The sequence below is a fragment of the Cygnus olor genome, chromosome 13 (assembly GCF_009769625.2).
Source record: "Cygnus olor isolate bCygOlo1 chromosome 13, bCygOlo1.pri.v2, whole genome shotgun sequence".
NCBI classification, from domain to species: domain Eukaryota; kingdom Metazoa; phylum Chordata; class Aves; order Anseriformes; family Anatidae; genus Cygnus; species Cygnus olor.
In genome coordinates this window covers 17,590,900-17,609,289 of record NC_049181.1, presented here as the reverse complement: position 1 = coordinate 17,609,289, position 18,390 = coordinate 17,590,900, and the positions used below count along the sequence as shown (strand labels likewise).

General features: G+C 39.6%; 1 protein-coding gene across 5 annotated transcripts; it reads left to right on the top strand.

Moving 5' to 3' along the window:
- The first annotated feature begins 376 nt into the window (after positions 1–376).
- Positions 377–13,021, top strand: MAGT1 (magnesium transporter 1). Of its 5 annotated transcripts, XR_005824032.1 has the most exons (11): positions 377–516; positions 1,316–1,485; positions 2,326–2,443; positions 3,803–3,943; positions 4,577–4,717; positions 5,029–5,118; positions 7,529–7,615; positions 8,918–8,936; positions 9,031–9,124; positions 10,565–10,655; positions 12,329–13,021. XR_005824032.1 is itself a non-coding variant. In XM_040572684.1 (10 exons), the coding sequence occupies exons 1-10, from the start codon at positions 436–438 to the stop codon at positions 12,342–12,344; spliced, it is 987 nt and encodes a 328-aa protein (XP_040428618.1). In that variant the 5' UTR covers positions 377–435; the 3' UTR covers positions 12,345–13,021. The 5 variants fall into 5 exon arrangements, 2 of the variants coding, with proteins under 2 accessions (XP_040428618.1, XP_040428619.1); XM_040572684.1 differs by lacking the exon at positions 8,918–8,936 and having other exon boundaries at positions 7,529–7,592; positions 9,050–9,124; XM_040572685.1 differs by lacking the exons at positions 377–516; positions 8,918–8,936 and adding an exon at positions 725–743 and having other exon boundaries at positions 7,529–7,592; positions 9,050–9,124.
- The last annotated feature ends 5,369 nt before the right edge of the window (positions 13,022–18,390 follow it).

Sequence of the window (18,390 nt, the reverse complement as noted above, 5' to 3'; positions counted from 1 at the left end):
GAGCTGCGGAAGCCCTAAAGCTCCTCGTGGTTTTATTCTGCGTTTCTTTTGTGGGGTTTTTGAGGGAGAGGTGCACAGTTATGGGCGGAACACAAACCCCACACCAGGCAGCCCAACCACACTGTAGCAGGACGAGGCTTTGTGGTGTTTAACGAAGGAGACGCGGGGGCTGACGGCAGCCTCACGACAAGACACCGCAATACCCTTGAGGGGACGCCTCCGCCATGTCGCGACGCGCTCCCTCCCCTCAGCGCTCCTCGCCCGCCCGCCCGCCAATCACACGCCTCCAGCTTGCTTCCTTCCCATTGGCCAACAGCAGCCCTACTGACAGCGGTCTCAGCGAATCGAAACCCGGCAGCTAGACACGGGCAGGCGCTGTAGCCAATAGGAAGCGGCCGGGCGGGGCCGAACCGCCGGTGGGAGCGAGGGGCAGCGATGGCGGCACTGGCGGTGCTAGCGCTGCTGCTGCTGGCGGCCTGCGGAGGGCCGCGCGCGGCGGGGCAGAAGCGGAAGGAGGTGAGGGGCGGGGGAGCCCTGAGGGGTTCAGGATATACTGAGGGCTTTAGGTAGCTGTTTCTGGTCGTAGTCACGAAGATACCACTTATTTCTCCATGCTTCCTTCTTAGGGTTTAAAGGTTTCCTGTATGTATGTATATGTTTCAAGCCAGTGATGGGTAGTTGGTTATTTACCAAAACGTGTTTGTTCCTGAGAGTGCTCACAAGAAGTACAAATGTAGCTTGTGGTAAATGCTTAGCTTCTGTTAATTATCTTTCTTGTATGACATTATAACACTCCTTGCTTTTTTTTTTTCTTTTAAAGCAGAACGTATTGTGCACTCATGAGTTCTGCAAGCACGTACAGAATTATTTTTTTTTCTTCTATCTATCCTGAAAATTAAATGTTGAGCTCCTTTCCGTAGTGCTTCCAGCACTAGTACTTGCTCCACTTCTTGAGTTTTGAAATCTCCCCTAAGTGGGATGCTTCATATCAAATAAATACTAACAAGACTAGGTTTGGGGTGCTTTGTGTGGCTAAAATAAATCTTATCGTTAGCACTGTGAGAAAGTACTTCTGAGCTGACAGCCACATCAGTGTTTGAAGTAAATGAACATCATTAATTTGATTGTCAGGAGGCTCTGTGAATGCCTTTGAGACTTTTTATGAAGCATCCCATCATGCGGTCGTTATTCTTAATGAATAGCGTGCAGCAGTTTGTTACAGCAAAAATACAGACCTTCAAGTCTGTGCTGTAAGAGATTGGAGGAAATAAAACACACCAAAACCTCAACAATATTTCTCTGGCTTTGTTTTCAGATGGTATTATCAGAAAAAGTGAACCAGCTGATGGAGTGGGCTAGTAAAAGATCTGTAATTCGAATGAACGGAGACAAGTTTCGACGCTTTGTGAAGGCACCACCCAGAAATTACTCTGTGATTGTGATGTTCACTGCTCTTCAGCCTCACAGACAATGTGTCGTGTGCAAGTATGGGCTTAATTCGTAATCTTGAACTTGAAAGTCATTATATGCTTTGTAGGACGTTAAATTTAACAAGAGGGTAAAGCTTTCATGCGCACAGGAGGAAGATACTAACGCCCATTATAGGAGGGTTATCTTTGAAGTTGTTGGTGGGAATATGTGCGGTATGTATGTGGGAAAACAGCATAGTCCTTAATTATTTATTCTCCTCTTAAAATAATTGATGTTATGCAGAGAAAATACTCTTGTTGGTAGGCTTCTGGAGAGAGGGTGGAAACTCAGCTTTCCTGGCGTGAGCTGCTGAGGAAATGTTTGCAGAATTACTGCTGGCTTGCAGTCTAAAAGTTGCTGTTAATTAATGTTGATTGATGTTTGTTTACACTGATAATATGCTGGATCCTTAAATATATTAAGGCCTTCATGTATTAATCTGGGGGTGACAAGGTTCAAATAGATATCAGAAGATAACTTTTTTACCATACTAATTAGTTTGCTATCCTCTGACACAGAAAAGTGGGTGTGCTTGTGTTTGTTTCAGTGCTCCAAGATTTAGCAAATTGTTATCTACTGGATTGCATGTCTGTTTTCCATGGTTAGCACTGCTTCTTGTTATGGACACAACAAAACTTGCACTTTATGTTTACATTAAAAAAGTGCATATGCTTTGATTGTTAGATGAATGCCTGACCTCAATTTTTCTTCTGTTAAACATGAGAAAATAAACATGGAGGAGTGGGTGAGATGCTCCTGTTAAGGGGGTGGATGGCTACAGGTCTTAAAACTGTTCTGTAATTTGTGTTTTGAGCTCACACATGATAGAGCCTCTCACTTTGTGTGTTTTTACAGGCAGGCTGATGAGGAATACCAGATTCTGGCAAACTCCTGGCGATACTCCAGTGCATTTACCAATAAGATTTTTTTTGCTATGGTTGATTTTGATGAAGGCTCAGATGTGTTTCAGATGGTAAAGTTCTTTTTTTTTTTTATCTCTTAATGTTATTTTTAGCTCATGCGTTGGAGGGTAAAACCATACAAACTGTACAAAATGTGTTACAATGACTAAAGCTGTATAGTATCACAGTGACTAAATTGAAAAGTTAAAAGCTACCACTGTGATACAGAAGAAGATTGAAGAGCAGAGGGCAGCAGCATTTTGGCAGTAGTATTAACAGCACTGACAAATGTGGAATAGGTGTAAGGAGTATATTAGCTTATCTGACTTTTCTCTGGGTCTGTCTCCTGTAATAACTTGCAGTGTCATTTTTGATAGAATTGCTCAAAATACAGAAAGAAGTAAGATAGAAAACACTGAACTCCTTAGGACTGGATATAAAAGTTTTGGATAACTAGGGGGTGGTCGATTAGGCTTTCAGAACTGTAGACTTCTTTTGCTCTTCTACTAAGACTATATAACAAGATTAAAAAAAAAACAACGATTTTTAGAACAACAATTGCAAACGTGCATGGAATGATAGAATTAATAATTAATCACCGTTTTGCAAATTGTAACTTTTCTTTTAAGGAGATGCTTGCCTCAGTATTTAAAAGCTACCTAATTTAGGTGATGGTCCTTTGTTAAATGTAAATTTTAGAAAGGAGACATGGAATTTTTTAACATTCTTGTTAGATTTTTTTCCCAGAATGAATTAGTTTTTGATGGAACTCTAAGCTATGGCCTTCACATATTACTGTATGTGTTCTTATTTTGTAGGTTCCTCCCCAAATAGTAGTATTTATAGAAGAAACAGATTAAAATAAAAACTGAAATGCTATGGGCAAAACAGTGTTGGGGATGTGTCTTCATTAGGAAAAGATGATGGAACTTCATTTTAAAAACAACTATTTCTGTTTTTTTACTCTTGTCTCCTACTAACTGAATTGGATCTTTTGAAATGGTAGCTACAGATCTGAGTACTAATGAAGAAATGTCGATCACTTTAGAAAGTATGCTCAATTTAAAAAAAAAAAAAAAAAAGTAATCTCTTGTTTTCCCCAAAGGCATCCAGGACACCTAGTGGTAGAGATCAAAAAAGTTGTTTCTGATGCTTAAGAGAGGAAACAGCATGGAACATACGAGGGAACGTACAGGAGCTTATTGATTACTGTCTTAGATCAAATTCTTGCCTGTTCTGTTTTTATGAGGTCTGGAAGTGCGAGTTACTGTGTGCTGTATACTTTTTTAAAGTCATTGTGAAATATGTTAATTGAATGGTTGTTCTTTCTGATTGACTTGGTGACTGTTGCACCATGCAGATGAAATGGAAGCATGTTGTGAAGTAGACCTTTCATGGTGCTGTGTCTTCTGTGAATTTTCTAAATACAGCTAAACATGAATTCTGCTCCAACCTTCATTAATTTTCCTGCTAAAGGGAAGCCTAAACGGGGTGACACGTACGAACTTCAGGTGCGCGGCTTTGCAGCTGAGCAGCTTGCTCGTTGGGTGGCTGACAGGACTGATGTCAATGTAAGTGTGTGTAGTTATATATGTATACTAAGACTTTACCCACCAACAGCTCTGCAGCACTCACTTACTACATGTTCTGGCTACAAAATACCCAAAATATGAAGTAATTGTGTTTTGTTTATAAGTCTACTCTTAGATACTCCAAATGGCTTTTGTCTATATAATCTTTTATCCCTGTAAGCGTGCGAGGCCAGGTTGGATGGGGCTTTGGGCAGCTTGGTCTAGTGGAAGTTGTCACTGCCTGTGGCAAGGATGTTGGAACTAGGTGGTCTTTAAGGTCCCTTCCAACCTCTGTGATTCTGTGATGCTACATCTTAAATCTTCCTTACCCCATATTCCAATATTTTGTGTAATTCTCTGTTTAATAACATGGTAAAACTCATCTCCTTCCTTCCTCCCTTTTCTTCTCCTGTTAAAGGAAAACAGTCTTTCAAGTAGTAGGTAAGGTAATGGTGCATAAACCAGTAAAGGGAGAAGAAGCTTTACCTACTTCTTTAGTCAGAATTATTATACACAAAGTTGTGGGGATGTTCTTTGTGTTTATATTTTTTCCACTCTAATGTGTTTTTTGTTAGGAGTAAGGATATAATATATAATGCTGTTGAGGTAAGATAATGGATCTTCTTTGTGTAGATTCGTGTGATAAGGCCACCAAACTACGCTGGACCGTTGATGTTAGGACTGCTGCTGGCTGTCATTGGAGGCCTTGTGTATTTGCGTGGAAGCAATCTGGATTTTCTGTACAACAAAACTGGCTGGGCATTTGCTGCTTTGGTGAGTAATTCTAGCTCTTGTCTGCCTGTTGTCTTACGAGTTTCATAGCAATTCAAATCTTTCAAAGCTATTGTATTTAAAGAAGCTTAAACATGCTAGAAGAAAATGAGGTGCATTTAGCTTCTCTTTTTAGTAGTCTGATACTATAATTTGATCTCAGTGTTTTCAGCTCAGTTAATGCTTGATTACCTGCTTTTATTACTAGTGAAAGATAGGATGATGCTTAGCTTAAGTACTTCTTCCTATGAAAGGAAAAGGAAATTGGGTGGAAAAAAATCCTTATGGATTATTGTTTCTTTTTTCATTTTCAGTGTTTTGTATTAGCAATGACGTCAGGCCAGATGTGGAACCACATTAGAGGGCCACCCTATGCTCATAAGAATCCCCATACAGGACAAGTGGTAAGTCTCTTTTTATCTACTTTTCTGCATTTTTATTATATTCCTACTGATTAAATTCGGTACTAAAAGAGGCAAGTCAGAAAGAAGCCCAGAATAGAATCTGCACTCTTACTAAGTCAATGAGGCTAACCTGTCCTGCCATGAGCAAGGCAACTTAGCTTCAGATTTGCTTCAGAGAGGATCTGCCTTCTCATAAAATATACCCATGAGAGAGGGGTTTTGTAGGTAATTTGCAGCTCAAGTTACTTTGCTACTAAGCAATCACAGAATACCAATCTTAATCCAAAATCGAATAATCTGTTGTGTCATTGCTGTATGATAATGGTTATCTCCAATTCCATCTTGAGAGGAAGGTGATGGCTACAATTTTTAGTTCAGTGATTGATTAATTCTGTAAGACTGGTGTTACTAGTTCTGTGATGTTTGATGGGTAAGGACAAACACTGTCTAGGGTTTTTTTTAGCTATATTGCTTTCTGTGTTCAGCAATAATGAGTTTGAGAGCCAGATTAAGAATAAGCAATTCTTAATCAGACTGGAAATATGATGATTAATTTACTATCTAGCAATATGCTCCGCTTCATGTTGGAAACAGCTTGAAGTGCTTTCCATGCAGTAAAGCATTAGTCATCATATGGATGGTACTCTGCAGAAAACAGGACATCCTGGTTCGGAAGTGTTGCCTTGGAGTATATTTTTGCTGTTTTAATAGCCAGAGAGTTTGGGGACTTTTTGTGGGGATTTTGATTATTCTAGTGATTGCAGAAAGCTAAGAAGATACTTAAATAATGCTCTGGGGTAAAGAGGATAGCATACAGAGTCACCAAAACTGTTTGCTAACAAGATGTTTGGGATAGGGGTTTCCCCCCTGCTTCAGAACCTAAGGTAAGCATTTATTTCATCTTTCCTGTTTTTCTCTATCTTCCCCCAAAGTATAAAGGTGTATATATATTTAACAAAAAAGTAGTAGGTTTTGGAAGCAGGATGATGAGAATGCTTTTTCTTAGTTTCTGAAGGTAGGTTATTTTAAGTGAGTTGATCTCTTCCATCTCTTAACATTCCTGTTTGCTGCAAAGAAAACATGAAAACATTTATTTACCTGTGATACTGCTCTCCCCTGTCTTGAATACAATATATATATAGTACCTCTAGTGCTGAAATCATTCTAAATTACTAAATGCAAAATAAAGGTGTCTGTTAGGTTTTACACGCTCAACGGTGCTATTGTTGAACTTGGCGATTTCATATATTTCATGGTCTTCTCTAGCTCATACACCTGTGTAACGACTTCATATAAAACACCTTGCTTTGAGATTCTCAAGGTAAACTAATGTCTACTGATCTTATACTCATAAAATCTTGTTATTGGGGAAAAATCAGTTTTAGCATGTCTTGATGCACGCTGCCCTGCACATAATACAGAAGGAGATGCACTGTAAGAGTAGTCTGTATGTGCCAAGAGCATTGCATCTCTCGAGGTACACATAGTGTATTGGCTCTTCTTGTGCAGTTTACTAGGAATTAATTTAGTGAGATGGCCTTTCATGCCTGGTTAGGTGGGTCAGGCCCTCTGTATTCTTCCACTAAAAGTCAATCTGCTTATGAAATGTGTTTTTCTACTTGGATATTACATTGCAGTCTTAGTGAAGTAGAGCTTCCCGTAAGGGATTGAACAACAGTAGTCTTCAACTTTCACAAACTTTGAACTTTCTGTTAACTCAAGTCAGTTGGAGACTTGTAGCGAAGAAGAAACAAACCTGTCTGAGCCAGCTTAGAGTAGAAGTTCTCATCTTCGAAATGTTTTCTTGGAAGCATTTCTCCTTTTTGTTTTGTATTACTACTTCTGTTTACCTTATTCCTAACCCTTTTTGATCTTAATACAAAGGCTGAAGAGTAAAGCTTCAAGGATGTTGGTAGTGGTGTTCCTTTTACTGTGATGCCATGAAAAAGATTTCAAATGTTGGGCACTGGAGCCAAGTGAGTAGGGTTCATGTGCAAGTTGAAGAGACTGTCCCAAAACTGAGAAGTGATGTATGTAGAATAAGGATCCAAGTCAGGGTATGGCTCAGACTTGGAAGGCAGTGGGTGCTTTGGGCATTAATGTGGTGTTTTGCCCTGTCAAACAGGCAATCTGGGTCATGAAGGTTGTAGCTGTACTTCTGTTATTATAATCTGTACGGTACTTTGGGCTGTTTACATGCAATAGGAAAAGGATTTCTGATGCTGCTGCAAAATAAATTGGTGCACAACCAATAATGTAAATTGGTATACAACAGATTCACACTACAACTTCTTTTCTGTCTTGTGAAAGAGACACTGCAAAACCCAGTTCCCAGCTCAATAGCTGTTGTTAATTGTTTCAAAGTTGACTCCAGTCTTTCTAAAATTCAATTGCTCTTTGTCTCTTACAGAGCTATATCCATGGAAGCAGCCAAGCCCAATTTGTTGCAGAAACGCACATTGTTCTTCTGTTTAGTATCCTTCTTCCTGAGATGCAAGTTGGTGGTGACAATTTTTCTGTTAGCTTATGTTGCTGCCTCTTTTATGAGAGCATTTTGTCAAGGCTCGTATCTGTCACCTAATGCTGAGCAGAAGCTTGTAGAGCCTTTCTGTGTTGACAGCTATGCCTTTCTAATGACAGTGATCTTTAAGCTGAATAGAAAAACGTTTACTGCTTTCTCTCTAACTTCTGCCTTGCTCAGTGACCGAACTGGATAACATTAAAAATGTGGATTCTAGTGGCATTGTAAGGTTCTTCAGGATAGTCCCTGTTCTTTTCTACATGTCTTGTCTCTTCAGTCTCACTAAACTCTTGCTTTAGTGTTGAATTCTTTCCTTTGTTACTGGTGTTTCTTCTTTAATTTCTTTGCTTACCTTCTCTGTTTTTAATTTTAGCTCTTTTTAATGCTAACAAGTCAGGATTTTTCCATGCTGGTATTAAGCCATCAAGAGAGGCAAGCAGAATCTTGCTGGCTGAGTTTTTTTCATTTCTCATTTGTATAAAAGTGTTTCTTTTGAGTGTCGGTAGTACTTTGAAATCATCTGTACCTGGAGTCATCTCTGAATCAAGCCCTTCTTCCTTGTCTTGTCACCTGTATCAGCCTGTGCCTTATTTTATCTTTCTTTTATTTAATCCTGTTTTTTGGCCTTGTGGCTCCAGTGTCCCAAATTGTCTACATTTTATGGTATACAAGCATACATATCTGCTGATTTACTACAGACACATCAACCGGCTTCTCACTTAAACTGTCTCATTTCAGAACTTATTTCAAAGTACCTGTCCTCTTCAGTGCTCTGCTGTGGTTAACGAGTTCCTTCTGTTGCAAGAGCAAGGTTCTTTAACTGAGTGACTTCAGCTGCCTTCTTCCTTTTCTCTTAGATCTTAATATCTAAATTTCAGCAAGCGATGTGTTTTTGTTGTTTTTTCTTTTTAATTCATCAATATAAAGTAAGCAATTGATGTTTAAGTACACTGGTGTGTGCAGGGGGGAGTTTTCAACTCTGTATTCTTTATCAAAGATTTTTTTTATTGTTAGTACTGGAAAACTCCATTTAGAAGGGGACTTAAGTTTCTTTTAATTGAAGAATTAGAAAAGACTGAAATATTTCTATTTGAAAGTCACCACATTAGATCAAATATTGCATGCATTTTATTTATTCTATTAGCTGAGTAAAGATAGCAGAAGATATATCACTATCTTCTGGTTTGTACTTGAAACTTTCTGTCTATTTTCTTAGATGTTGTCAGTTATTGAGTAACTTTCAACTTGCTTCTTTCCCCCTGACCTGTTGTTGTCCAGAAAGCCGTTAATTTTTCCAGTGAGTGTTAATTTCCCAGGTATGGGGTGGAAGTTAACATAGGAAAGGAGGAGTGAGTGTGTTGTATTAAGGCTGGTGTATTTTGTTGATTTAGCCTTAAACAGTGTCCGTAGATGGTGGTGTTACTTTAGGAATGGTTCTCCTCCATGAAGCTGCTACTTCTGACCTGGATGTGGGGAAAAGAAAAAGTGAGTACTAATACTTGTCTTTCTGTCAAGAGTTGTTAGATTCCATAAAGATTTTTGATATGATATTTAATAAAAATGCCTTTACACTTTGGGGTTTTTATTGTGAATATCAGCTGATTTTTTTTGATTATTCTTTATATTTTCCTGTTAGTTTCCAGCAAACAATGTTATTCGGGGTCCTTCAACCTTGCAGTTGTCAGAACGGGAATTATTTCCAGTTTGGAGTACATCGATCTATCTTTTTCCTTTTCCACTGTTATTAATTAGGGATATGTAATCCGAAAGTGCAGGCAGGTCCCACACGAGTTGTATATCTGAGGCTCGAGAACTTTTTTTTCTTCTGCTGCTGTTTGCAGCAGCAGCAGTAGTTTGAGTTCTTCTCATATTTCATTGGTACACTTGGACTTCTGGTGGGAGAGAAGTGAAACACTGCTGCTTTTCTCCAGGAATGTGTACCATAGCATGCATGTGTGCATATACTTTCCACCTTTAAGTACAAGTGAATCCTTGGTTATTTCACCAGCATTTGGAGCTACTCAGCAGAATTCAAAGCAGTCTGGGGAGAAAGGAAGATGTAAAGATGCCTCACACCATTTTGTCAGTAAGGGAGGGAAGAAGGGACTGATTTTTTTTCTCTTAAACTGGTGGTATAAAATTGACTTACAATAGGAATTTAAAAGAAAATTAATGTTGATATATTTCATAGAATCATTCAGGTTGGAAAAGACCTCTAAGATCATCTAGTTCAGCCTTTTAGACTAGTATTCAAATCCACCACTAAATCATGCTAAGTTGTACATCTATGTGTTTCTTGAAAACCTCCAGGGATGGTGACTCGACCTCTTCCCTATTCTATTCTAATGCCCTACAAGCCTTTAAGTAAAGAAATTCCTCCTAATATCCAACATAAACCTCCCCTGGTGTAACTTTAGGCCATTTCCCTGTGTCTTTATCACTTGGTGCTTGGCAGAAGAGCCCAATCCCCACCTCGCTGCAACCTCCTTTTAGGTAATTGTAAAGTACAGTAAGGTCTTCCCTGAGCCTTCTCTTCTCCAAGCTAAACAGCCCTAGTTCCATCAGCTGCTTTTTTTCTTTTTTTCTTTTTTTCTAAACCCTTCACCAGCTTCATTGTCCTTTGGACATGCTCCAGTGCCTTGATGTCCTTCTTGTAGTGAGGAACTCCAAACAGAACACAGTATTTGAGGTGCAGCCTCACCAGAGCCCAGTACAGAGGGAAAATCGCTTCCCTAGTCCTGCTGGCCACTCTATTTCTGATACAAGCCAGGACTGTTGGCCTTCTGACTTCTTCTAAGGGATTATAATAAAGGTTTCATCTGACCAAACTTGTAAATATTGCAGAAAGCTTTTAAAAAACCCAGTCGCCATGGTGTTTTTGGAGAGAGCTATCACTGCCATAATCTTACCCTGCGTCTCTTGCAGTCATGTGTATAGCTGGTATTGGCTTGGTGGTGTTGTTCTTCAGTTGGCTGCTCTCCGTCTTCAGATCAAAATACCACGGATACCCGTACAGGTACAGCTTTGCTGCTGCTTTGGTTGTTGTTCTCGTGTGCATTGCAGTGCAGCTATACATCACTGCAGTCTGCTTTGTAGAGAATGGAGAAAATAAAAATACTGGCATAAAGATTGAGGAAAAAAATAATAGAAGTTTTTACCTGGATTTATGAATGAATCTGTTACTGTGGGCTGGTATTTCCTTGTCTGGTAATGTTAATGTAAGTCAGAAGGGAGAAAGAAGCAAAGCACTTTTTCTTTTCCTGACATCTAGTTTGGTGGGAAATACTCTTTAAAAAATGCTCCGCTTGCTTCTCAAAGAGTAGCAATGTTGGCTGATACAATGACCAGAAACGCAGTGTTTGGTGGATAACACTGTTTTCAGTCTGGCCAGAGCCAGGATTGCAGTACATTCCTTTTCATGCCATTATGTGTTACAAAATATTTCTATTCTCATACTGATATTTAAAGCTGCCTATATTCCAGGACTGCTTCTATAAGGAGTCTAGCACTCTTCATTGAGTGGTTTGTTTGTTTATTGATAGGTGCAGGTGTCTTGGGTGTTTTTACCAGGTTTAGTTTTTTTTGAAGGAATCAGTACATTTGAGGGGCAAGCTTCTAACCATCTCAGCTTCTGCCAAGAGTTTAATGTGTCTGGAAAGCTGATCCTAGTTTCCAGAGGCAAACATGGTCCTGTTTCTCGGAGAAGTTGTCATGACAGGTTACCTTGCGGGTATATGCAGAGAGCATCGGTGGGTTCATGTGACTTTGTGATAACACAAGGACATGGAAGATGTATTTTCACAAGATTTCTACTTATTACAGATTAACGCCAATCACCACGAGCAATCTCATCTGGATTAGATTCAAGCAGTGAGGTTCAGGCAGAAGGCCGGTTGCTAAAATCAAAATCATTCTCCTCACTATTTATTTTCAGTTTCAGTATTTCTTCAGTGATCTTGCTTTCTGAGACTGGGAGTGTACGTTTTGGCTGTAGCTGTGGTGAAGCCAGAGGTCTGAAGTTAGTTTATAATTCCTGAAATTATTGGCTGTTATCATAACTGTGAGGTTCAAGGGCGGCTGCTCTAACTCACTGTGAAACATCTCGTGCTCTTGTCTAACAGCCCTTAGCAAAGTGCATATGGTTGCAGTGTGTGATGCCAGCCCAATATTTTCATGCCAATAGTGAAATTCTGCTCAAAAAGCCTTTTGTACTTCTCGATGTTCTTCTGTTGACTCCTCAAAACCATCCATGATGTGTATTAAGGAATCCTATGAATCCACTGTTGCAATCTCTTTATATCCACAGGCTGGGTAACTGCTTAGGCAGAAGTCAGATCATTTGCGTTTGTGAATATCTCATTAATAAAATGTGTTAGTCACTAGGACATCTGTAAGACCAGAAGAGAGCTGAGTTTCTTCCTTGTTGAATAACTGATTGGCCTTTATTCTGTTCTATGCTGTGGTCTTACATACTACTTCTAAGTTTGTAGAAGGTACAATGTGGTTGCTCAGGCTTTAGAGGTACTAGAAGGCTTGCTTTTAAGTGGTTTTCTTCTCCACAGCTATTTATATCTTAGCTGCAGCAGGCCCAGTTTCTCGTTCTGATTTTCTAGGTATATGTGAAAGCTAAATAGAATGTTGTACAACTTTTTCTTATAAAATTAATAAGCATTCTTTTTTTCCCTGCAGTTTCCTAATGAGTTAAAGGATTCCAGAATGTAACATCAGAAAGGCGGTGGCTCTGAAATTGTGTGGGATGGAACGGAAGAGCTCAATATGTATGGTTCATGCTACCTCTCTTTACACTGAATGAGATAGTTAAACACTGAACCAAAGACAACGTGTAGTGCCTTAAATAAAACAAGCAATGTGCTCTGAAGGACAGAGTATTAAGAATGCAATCTCTCTCATAAGCTTTACATTTTCTGAAACAACTTTGAATCTAACGAAGTTCAGAACTTTGTGTTTAGAACTACTATGTTTCCTTAGACTAACCAGAAACAGTACTTTGAATTCAGTTGGATAATCTGTTTTCTATGGTTTTGTTCCCCTCAAATACTTACTACTTATTCACACGTAACAGGTGATGGTAGCTTTTCTGTCATGCCTTTTCATGGTTGATGAAACCTCCTCACGTACCTGCATATCTCTTCCTTCTGTCTGTGTGTGACCCTCTGAGCATACTTCAGATTCCATTACGGTATGTGCGTGTCCTAGAGCTGGATCTGAATGTTGAGAAGAGCACTGAACTGCTGTATGACGCAAGAGATCGCTTCACAGACGAGTCATTTCTACATGAAGAATTCTTCCTTCATTAAAACTTAAATTAACATTTCACAGGATGTTCTACTAATGAGTTTTATAGTTGATATTCAGGACTGGGAAAAAAAAAAAACTAGGTGCATTTATTTGTCTTCCCCCCACTAAATTACGAAAATATGATAAACTCTGCTGTTCTTGATTTGATTGAAGTCCCTACTTGTTATAGAGCAATTTTTTTAATTATTAATTGAAAACTTTCTTTGCCAAATACTGAAACTACATCAATTAGCTTGTAAGCACTGGCTTAGAGCTGAAAAAATATTCACATAGCAATCCACGCTTCCCCCCCCCCCCCAAAAAAAAAAAAAAAAACAACAACAACAAAAAAAACTGAAAAGCTGATTACAAAGTTAACTGATTATCTGTCATGTGAATTACAGGTTGCTAACTGGCTTTAAAGTTACTGCTCAAACCACCTGGTGTCAGATTTTGGTCACTATTTAAGCTCTCACGTTCTCTGTTTTCTCCAAGTTTTGTTTCAGCCTTATGTACTTGGGAGGATGTGGGACTGGGCAGAGCTATCCAATTCCAGGATAAATATTGTTACTCCAGAAAAGATTTGTTAGCCTTACAGTTGAACGGATGTGCTTTTTGCGCTCTCATCTCACAAAGGTGCTTTGTCTTAAGGATTCTCGAATAGAAGACCTTGTGCCTCAGCCCCCACTGTTGTGTAATTCAGCATCTGTACTACAGGAAATCTGTGGCCTATTTCAGTAGTACTCCCTCTTGTAGACTGTCGTGGCCTTGGAGGTTTCTAGTCAGAGGAAAATGTCTTCTGCTTCTGCCTCTCTCCTGTCTCAAGGGGTTATAGGATTTGGCCACTTTAGATTTAAGCTCAAAAAGGACTATATTGTTCAAAGTAGGTTGTTTTTCTTATGCAATTTAGCTAAATTAACACAGAGCTCAAGTGCCTTAACTTTGCTAATTTAGTTGTTTGACACCTCAACTTGTTGGTGAGATACATTTTTTGATGCCATACAGAATGCGAAGTCCTAGTGGAATGGATAAAATGTGTGCTTGGCTGGATTTTGGACAACTTTCAATAAATTTTTTTAATCTAATTGATGCTCCTCTGTCTATTTAATTTCATCATAAAACAAAAAACAGCGTCCATTTTCTTCTACTGTTGCTTCGATGTATTAATAAGTGTTTGTATATAGTAAATAACCTGAATATGGCTGAGTAGACTGGATTAACAGTGCATTGTATTATATTATGGTGTTTATGCAGGAAACTGCAGCCCAAAGTGACGTTACTAGAGGTCTTTTTGTGTAGTCAACTAATGCCATAAAGGTTGCATGTTTTTTCACTTGTCTTTGACAGCTGTCCTGAGCTAAGTCTTGGCTTCCTGGAGTCCTAGACAGATAATGTTTGCAGAGGTGGAATCCAATGAGCACTGTGGATTTGCCTGGAACAATTCTGGGCTGCTATAGCTGTTGTTTGCTTTTCTGCCCTTTTGGTGTTTTGAGAGTGCTTCCAAGAAACCTTTAGGCTGGTTGGTCGTACTTCAGTTGTTAGCTGTGCAGGCAAAAATGATTTACAGTCTCATTGTAAAGAAGTAATGTTGTTTTCTTAAGCTTTCAGATTTTTTTTGATGCGATGTGTCTTGTATTCTATTTCTCTAAAAAGCATTCAGTCATATATGGACCAACTTTAAACAGTTGTGCATCATGTTGTTGGATGGTGGGGACATGTTGGACTTCATTTAAGGTGGTATACGTGTTAAGAGTATTATGGATTTTCTTCTATTCCCATGTCGATGTATGAAGTTAAAACAATGCTTACTTTTTCCCAACATTTTTTCTGCTCTCTAGGCTGAAGATGAAGCACAAGGAGAAGGGGACAGGTGTTGTAGTTGAGCACAGGATGATTGAGTGCTTCCACAAACCTGTAGCAGATTTAGAGAGCGTTCAATCCTAGAAAAAACTATGTGGCTTGTACAGCAGCTGAGGCAATAGCCAGCTGTATTTGGGACACGGTGATTATTTTGGCCCGTCAGCACATGCATCTTGCCTGACTGGCTAGTATAACACGTTTCTAGACCAGTAGAACAAAGGTGGAAGAAGCAATGCATTAGAAAACTGAAATGCCAAAACTGGGTGTTAGAGGCCATCTCCTTTACCAAGTGAGCCGTTAAACAGCTCAGAAATAACTAAAAGCTCACCTTTTAGAGAACATTTATTATAATAAAAGCAGAAAATGGTATAGTCTGTATTTGCAAATGGACTGTGCAGTTTTAAAATGTGGCTGGCTGTGAAGATTGCTGCTTTTTCTACTTTTGAGAAGATGCTGTGGTGTATTTTGTAGTATTTTGGGAACAGCTAAAATTAAAGCAGTTCTCTGACAAAGTAAGCCCAAAGCAAGTGAGTAAATCAAATTGGACTAATCTAGATAATGTATTTTGTTAATCCATGGATTACTGGAAGCTCCTGTTTTAAAACCATGCTAGTGTTCAGAGAACATCTTAGTAGTGGTGCCTGATAACCATTCCTCCAATCTGGCCTTTTACAAAGGAGCTTCAGAAGCGCGTGCCATTCAGGGGCGTGGCTGTCTAAAGTCCTACAATAAGATGGAAAATATGCTTAGGTTTGTATGCTGTGTATGGTTTGGTGCTCATCATCCCATGGCTGATGATGTCTGCGTGGCTAGATGTATATAAGCAATCACATGATTAAGGTATGCATTTAAGCACGAGTGTAAGAATATGTTAAACCTTTTGGCAGGTAACAGGATAACCATCCATGTTTGGGGATTACGAGACGATGGCTGCCTGGAGGCTTGAAAAGTTACCTAGTCACGACTATTGGACTTCTTACCCATTCTGAGCCTAGTTAAAAGGTGTAAAAGTAAGCGTGACAGTACACTTTTATCGATGGTCTATATTCCTGACAAATCAAGGTAGGGTTTTTTAGAAGTGCTGAAGAAGAAGGTCAGTTGTTCTACTTCCTAAATGCTTAGGAACATCCAGAGAAAACCAGGTGCCTGAATTTCATCGGCTTGTTTGGATATGCTGCTCTATCATATTATTCTAGATCATCTTGTATACAAACTGTGGGAAGAAAATAATCATCTGTAGTTCTACATGGTTTATTAGCTATGGTTTCTGATAGTGCATTTTAAAAACTAACAGGTCTTTACCCAAAAATCACATGCTGAATGTGTGTATGTGGTTTTTAAGAGGTTAGAATTTCATCTGCTGTGAGAAATTAATTCCCACAAATGATTTGGAAAAGTACTGGCACTTGGCTTCTCTATTGTACCCTGATATTTACTGCTTTCTCGTGTTGAAAAGCTTCAACTATTGAATACAAACTACTGCTGAATTGGTTCCACACCATCACTTTGAACTTTATTAATGGGAAAGGAATAACAGCAAAAGAACAAACTCAGGCTCTTGAGTAAGCAGTCATTTGTTTTCATTTCTTATCATGCTTATTCTCTGATGAATAGAGAATGAGTTTCATTGCGTATTATCTATATTAGTCGAAAGCTCAGATCTTGAGCATTCCTATAAAATGAATTCAAACAGTGTCACACTATTCTTGATTAATTGTGCTACTTTTATCATGGAGCAGAATCTGAAAAAAATGTATACATAGTTCGTATTTCTAGGTCAAGAGCACATACAGTTAAAATACTCTCTCATCGGTTGATAAGTATACACATCTTTCAGCCATTTTTCCGTAAAAGTAGGCTAATATCTACTTAAGAAAACTAATTACTACTATTGTGACAGAAATCAGTGATGGGGCTCAACAGTGGACCTTGGTTTCTCTTGCTAGCTAAGCTCTGAATCTTTATTCCTCCAAGCACATTGGAGCAGCAGTGCCTATTAGAGCCTCTGGGGAAGTGGTCCTCTGTACGAGGCAGTCTTGAATGTAGGTATGCTAGCTGTGCAGAACGGTTTTTAGAGATGCGCACAATATTTATCCACATCTGGATTTTGTTGTTTTCCTGCAACCTGTTTTTTGACAACTTGATAGAATCAGAATTTGTCTTTTGGAGTAGTTGTTGGGAGATTCTTACTTTATCTGGCCCTTGTCTCTCACTACGGTTTCCTTGTAATGTGTGTGTTTAGGTAGAAGTTAGGAATTCGGGGCAAATTTATTTTTAAACTGCTTTTTAAATACCTCCTGCCAGCTCCCAAGGATATAGATGTATTTACTACTTTAGTGTTGTTTCTGTGTAGTTCTAAATCGATAGTCTGCCATAAAGAAGACTGAATGCCTTGAAAGTAAGTGTTTTGTCTTATTTTAATCACACAATTGAGATATTGATGCAGAGCTAAGAATAGGTAATGTTTCCAGTTTAATCTGCTGGGTGGCTAAAAATTACGATGGCTTTTGGCATTTTTCTTGAGTGAATTTGTAGCAGTCAGAGTTAACGCTGACTTGTTTTTCCTTCTAAGACTTAGATTAAAAGGCAAGTGATGCTTTGGTCTTTTAGAACGGCAGTATTGACCGCGAGATAGCTTTTGTTACCAAAAGCTATTATTAAATCTGCTGTTTGGCATTAATAAAAATCAGCAAATACGGGGTGCAGTTCTTGGGTAAAAAGCTAAGTTTTAAAGCAAATTCTAGACCAGTTTGTAGAATTTCGCTGGGATTTACAGGCTTGTATGTGTCTGAGAAGTCTGTGAATGCTATTTATTCTATTGCCATTGCCTTTTAGAATAAAATATGTACTAAGGAGAAGTTATGCTTCAGATGACAAGATTTTTCTTCCTCATTTTGCACATTGCAATATGAAACAAGGTGAAACTTTATATTATTTCTTCAGGGGGGCGAAAAAAAAAAGCTATCAGAGCTGGTTATCTTTCTAAGAGGTGACTAACTGCCAGCCGTTTGTAATTCTGCCCCGTACTGGACTTGGTATGGGTGCTCCCTTCTGTTTTGGGCAGGTGGGGAGATGAGTTCACATGGAAGCTGCAGCCAGGGGAGTCCAGTAGAGTCCAGCAGCCTTCTCAAGAGATGCTGCCACCAAGTAAGCACCGCTGTGTTTGAGTCTCTGAAGAACTCTGTGTAGAAAACGTGATGGTTCCAGCAGGGCTGGGCTGACACGAGGCTGTAGTGGGCTCCCTTGGGCGCTGTTCAACACCTCCAGGCTCGATTGCCCTCAGCACGGCGCCCGCCGGCCATAGCACGCTGTCTTTGGGCCGTGCTTGGAGAACGAGATGGGCGGCTGGAATTTCTTCTGGACCCATGTCCTGGGCAGCTCGGCATTGGCCGGCTGGTCCTTGGCAAGGAATGGGGGTGGCTCTGGGGCGGCTCAGCACCCCCGGGCTCAGCACCCCGCTCTTGCCACCCCTGCAGCCGAGGGCAGGGACCCAGCCCAGGGCCGTCCCCGCCGCCCCCTGCCGGCCGGCCTCGTCAGTGCACCTTGTTTCCAAATGACGTCACGCCCCTCCCTGCATGACGTCAGCCCCCCCC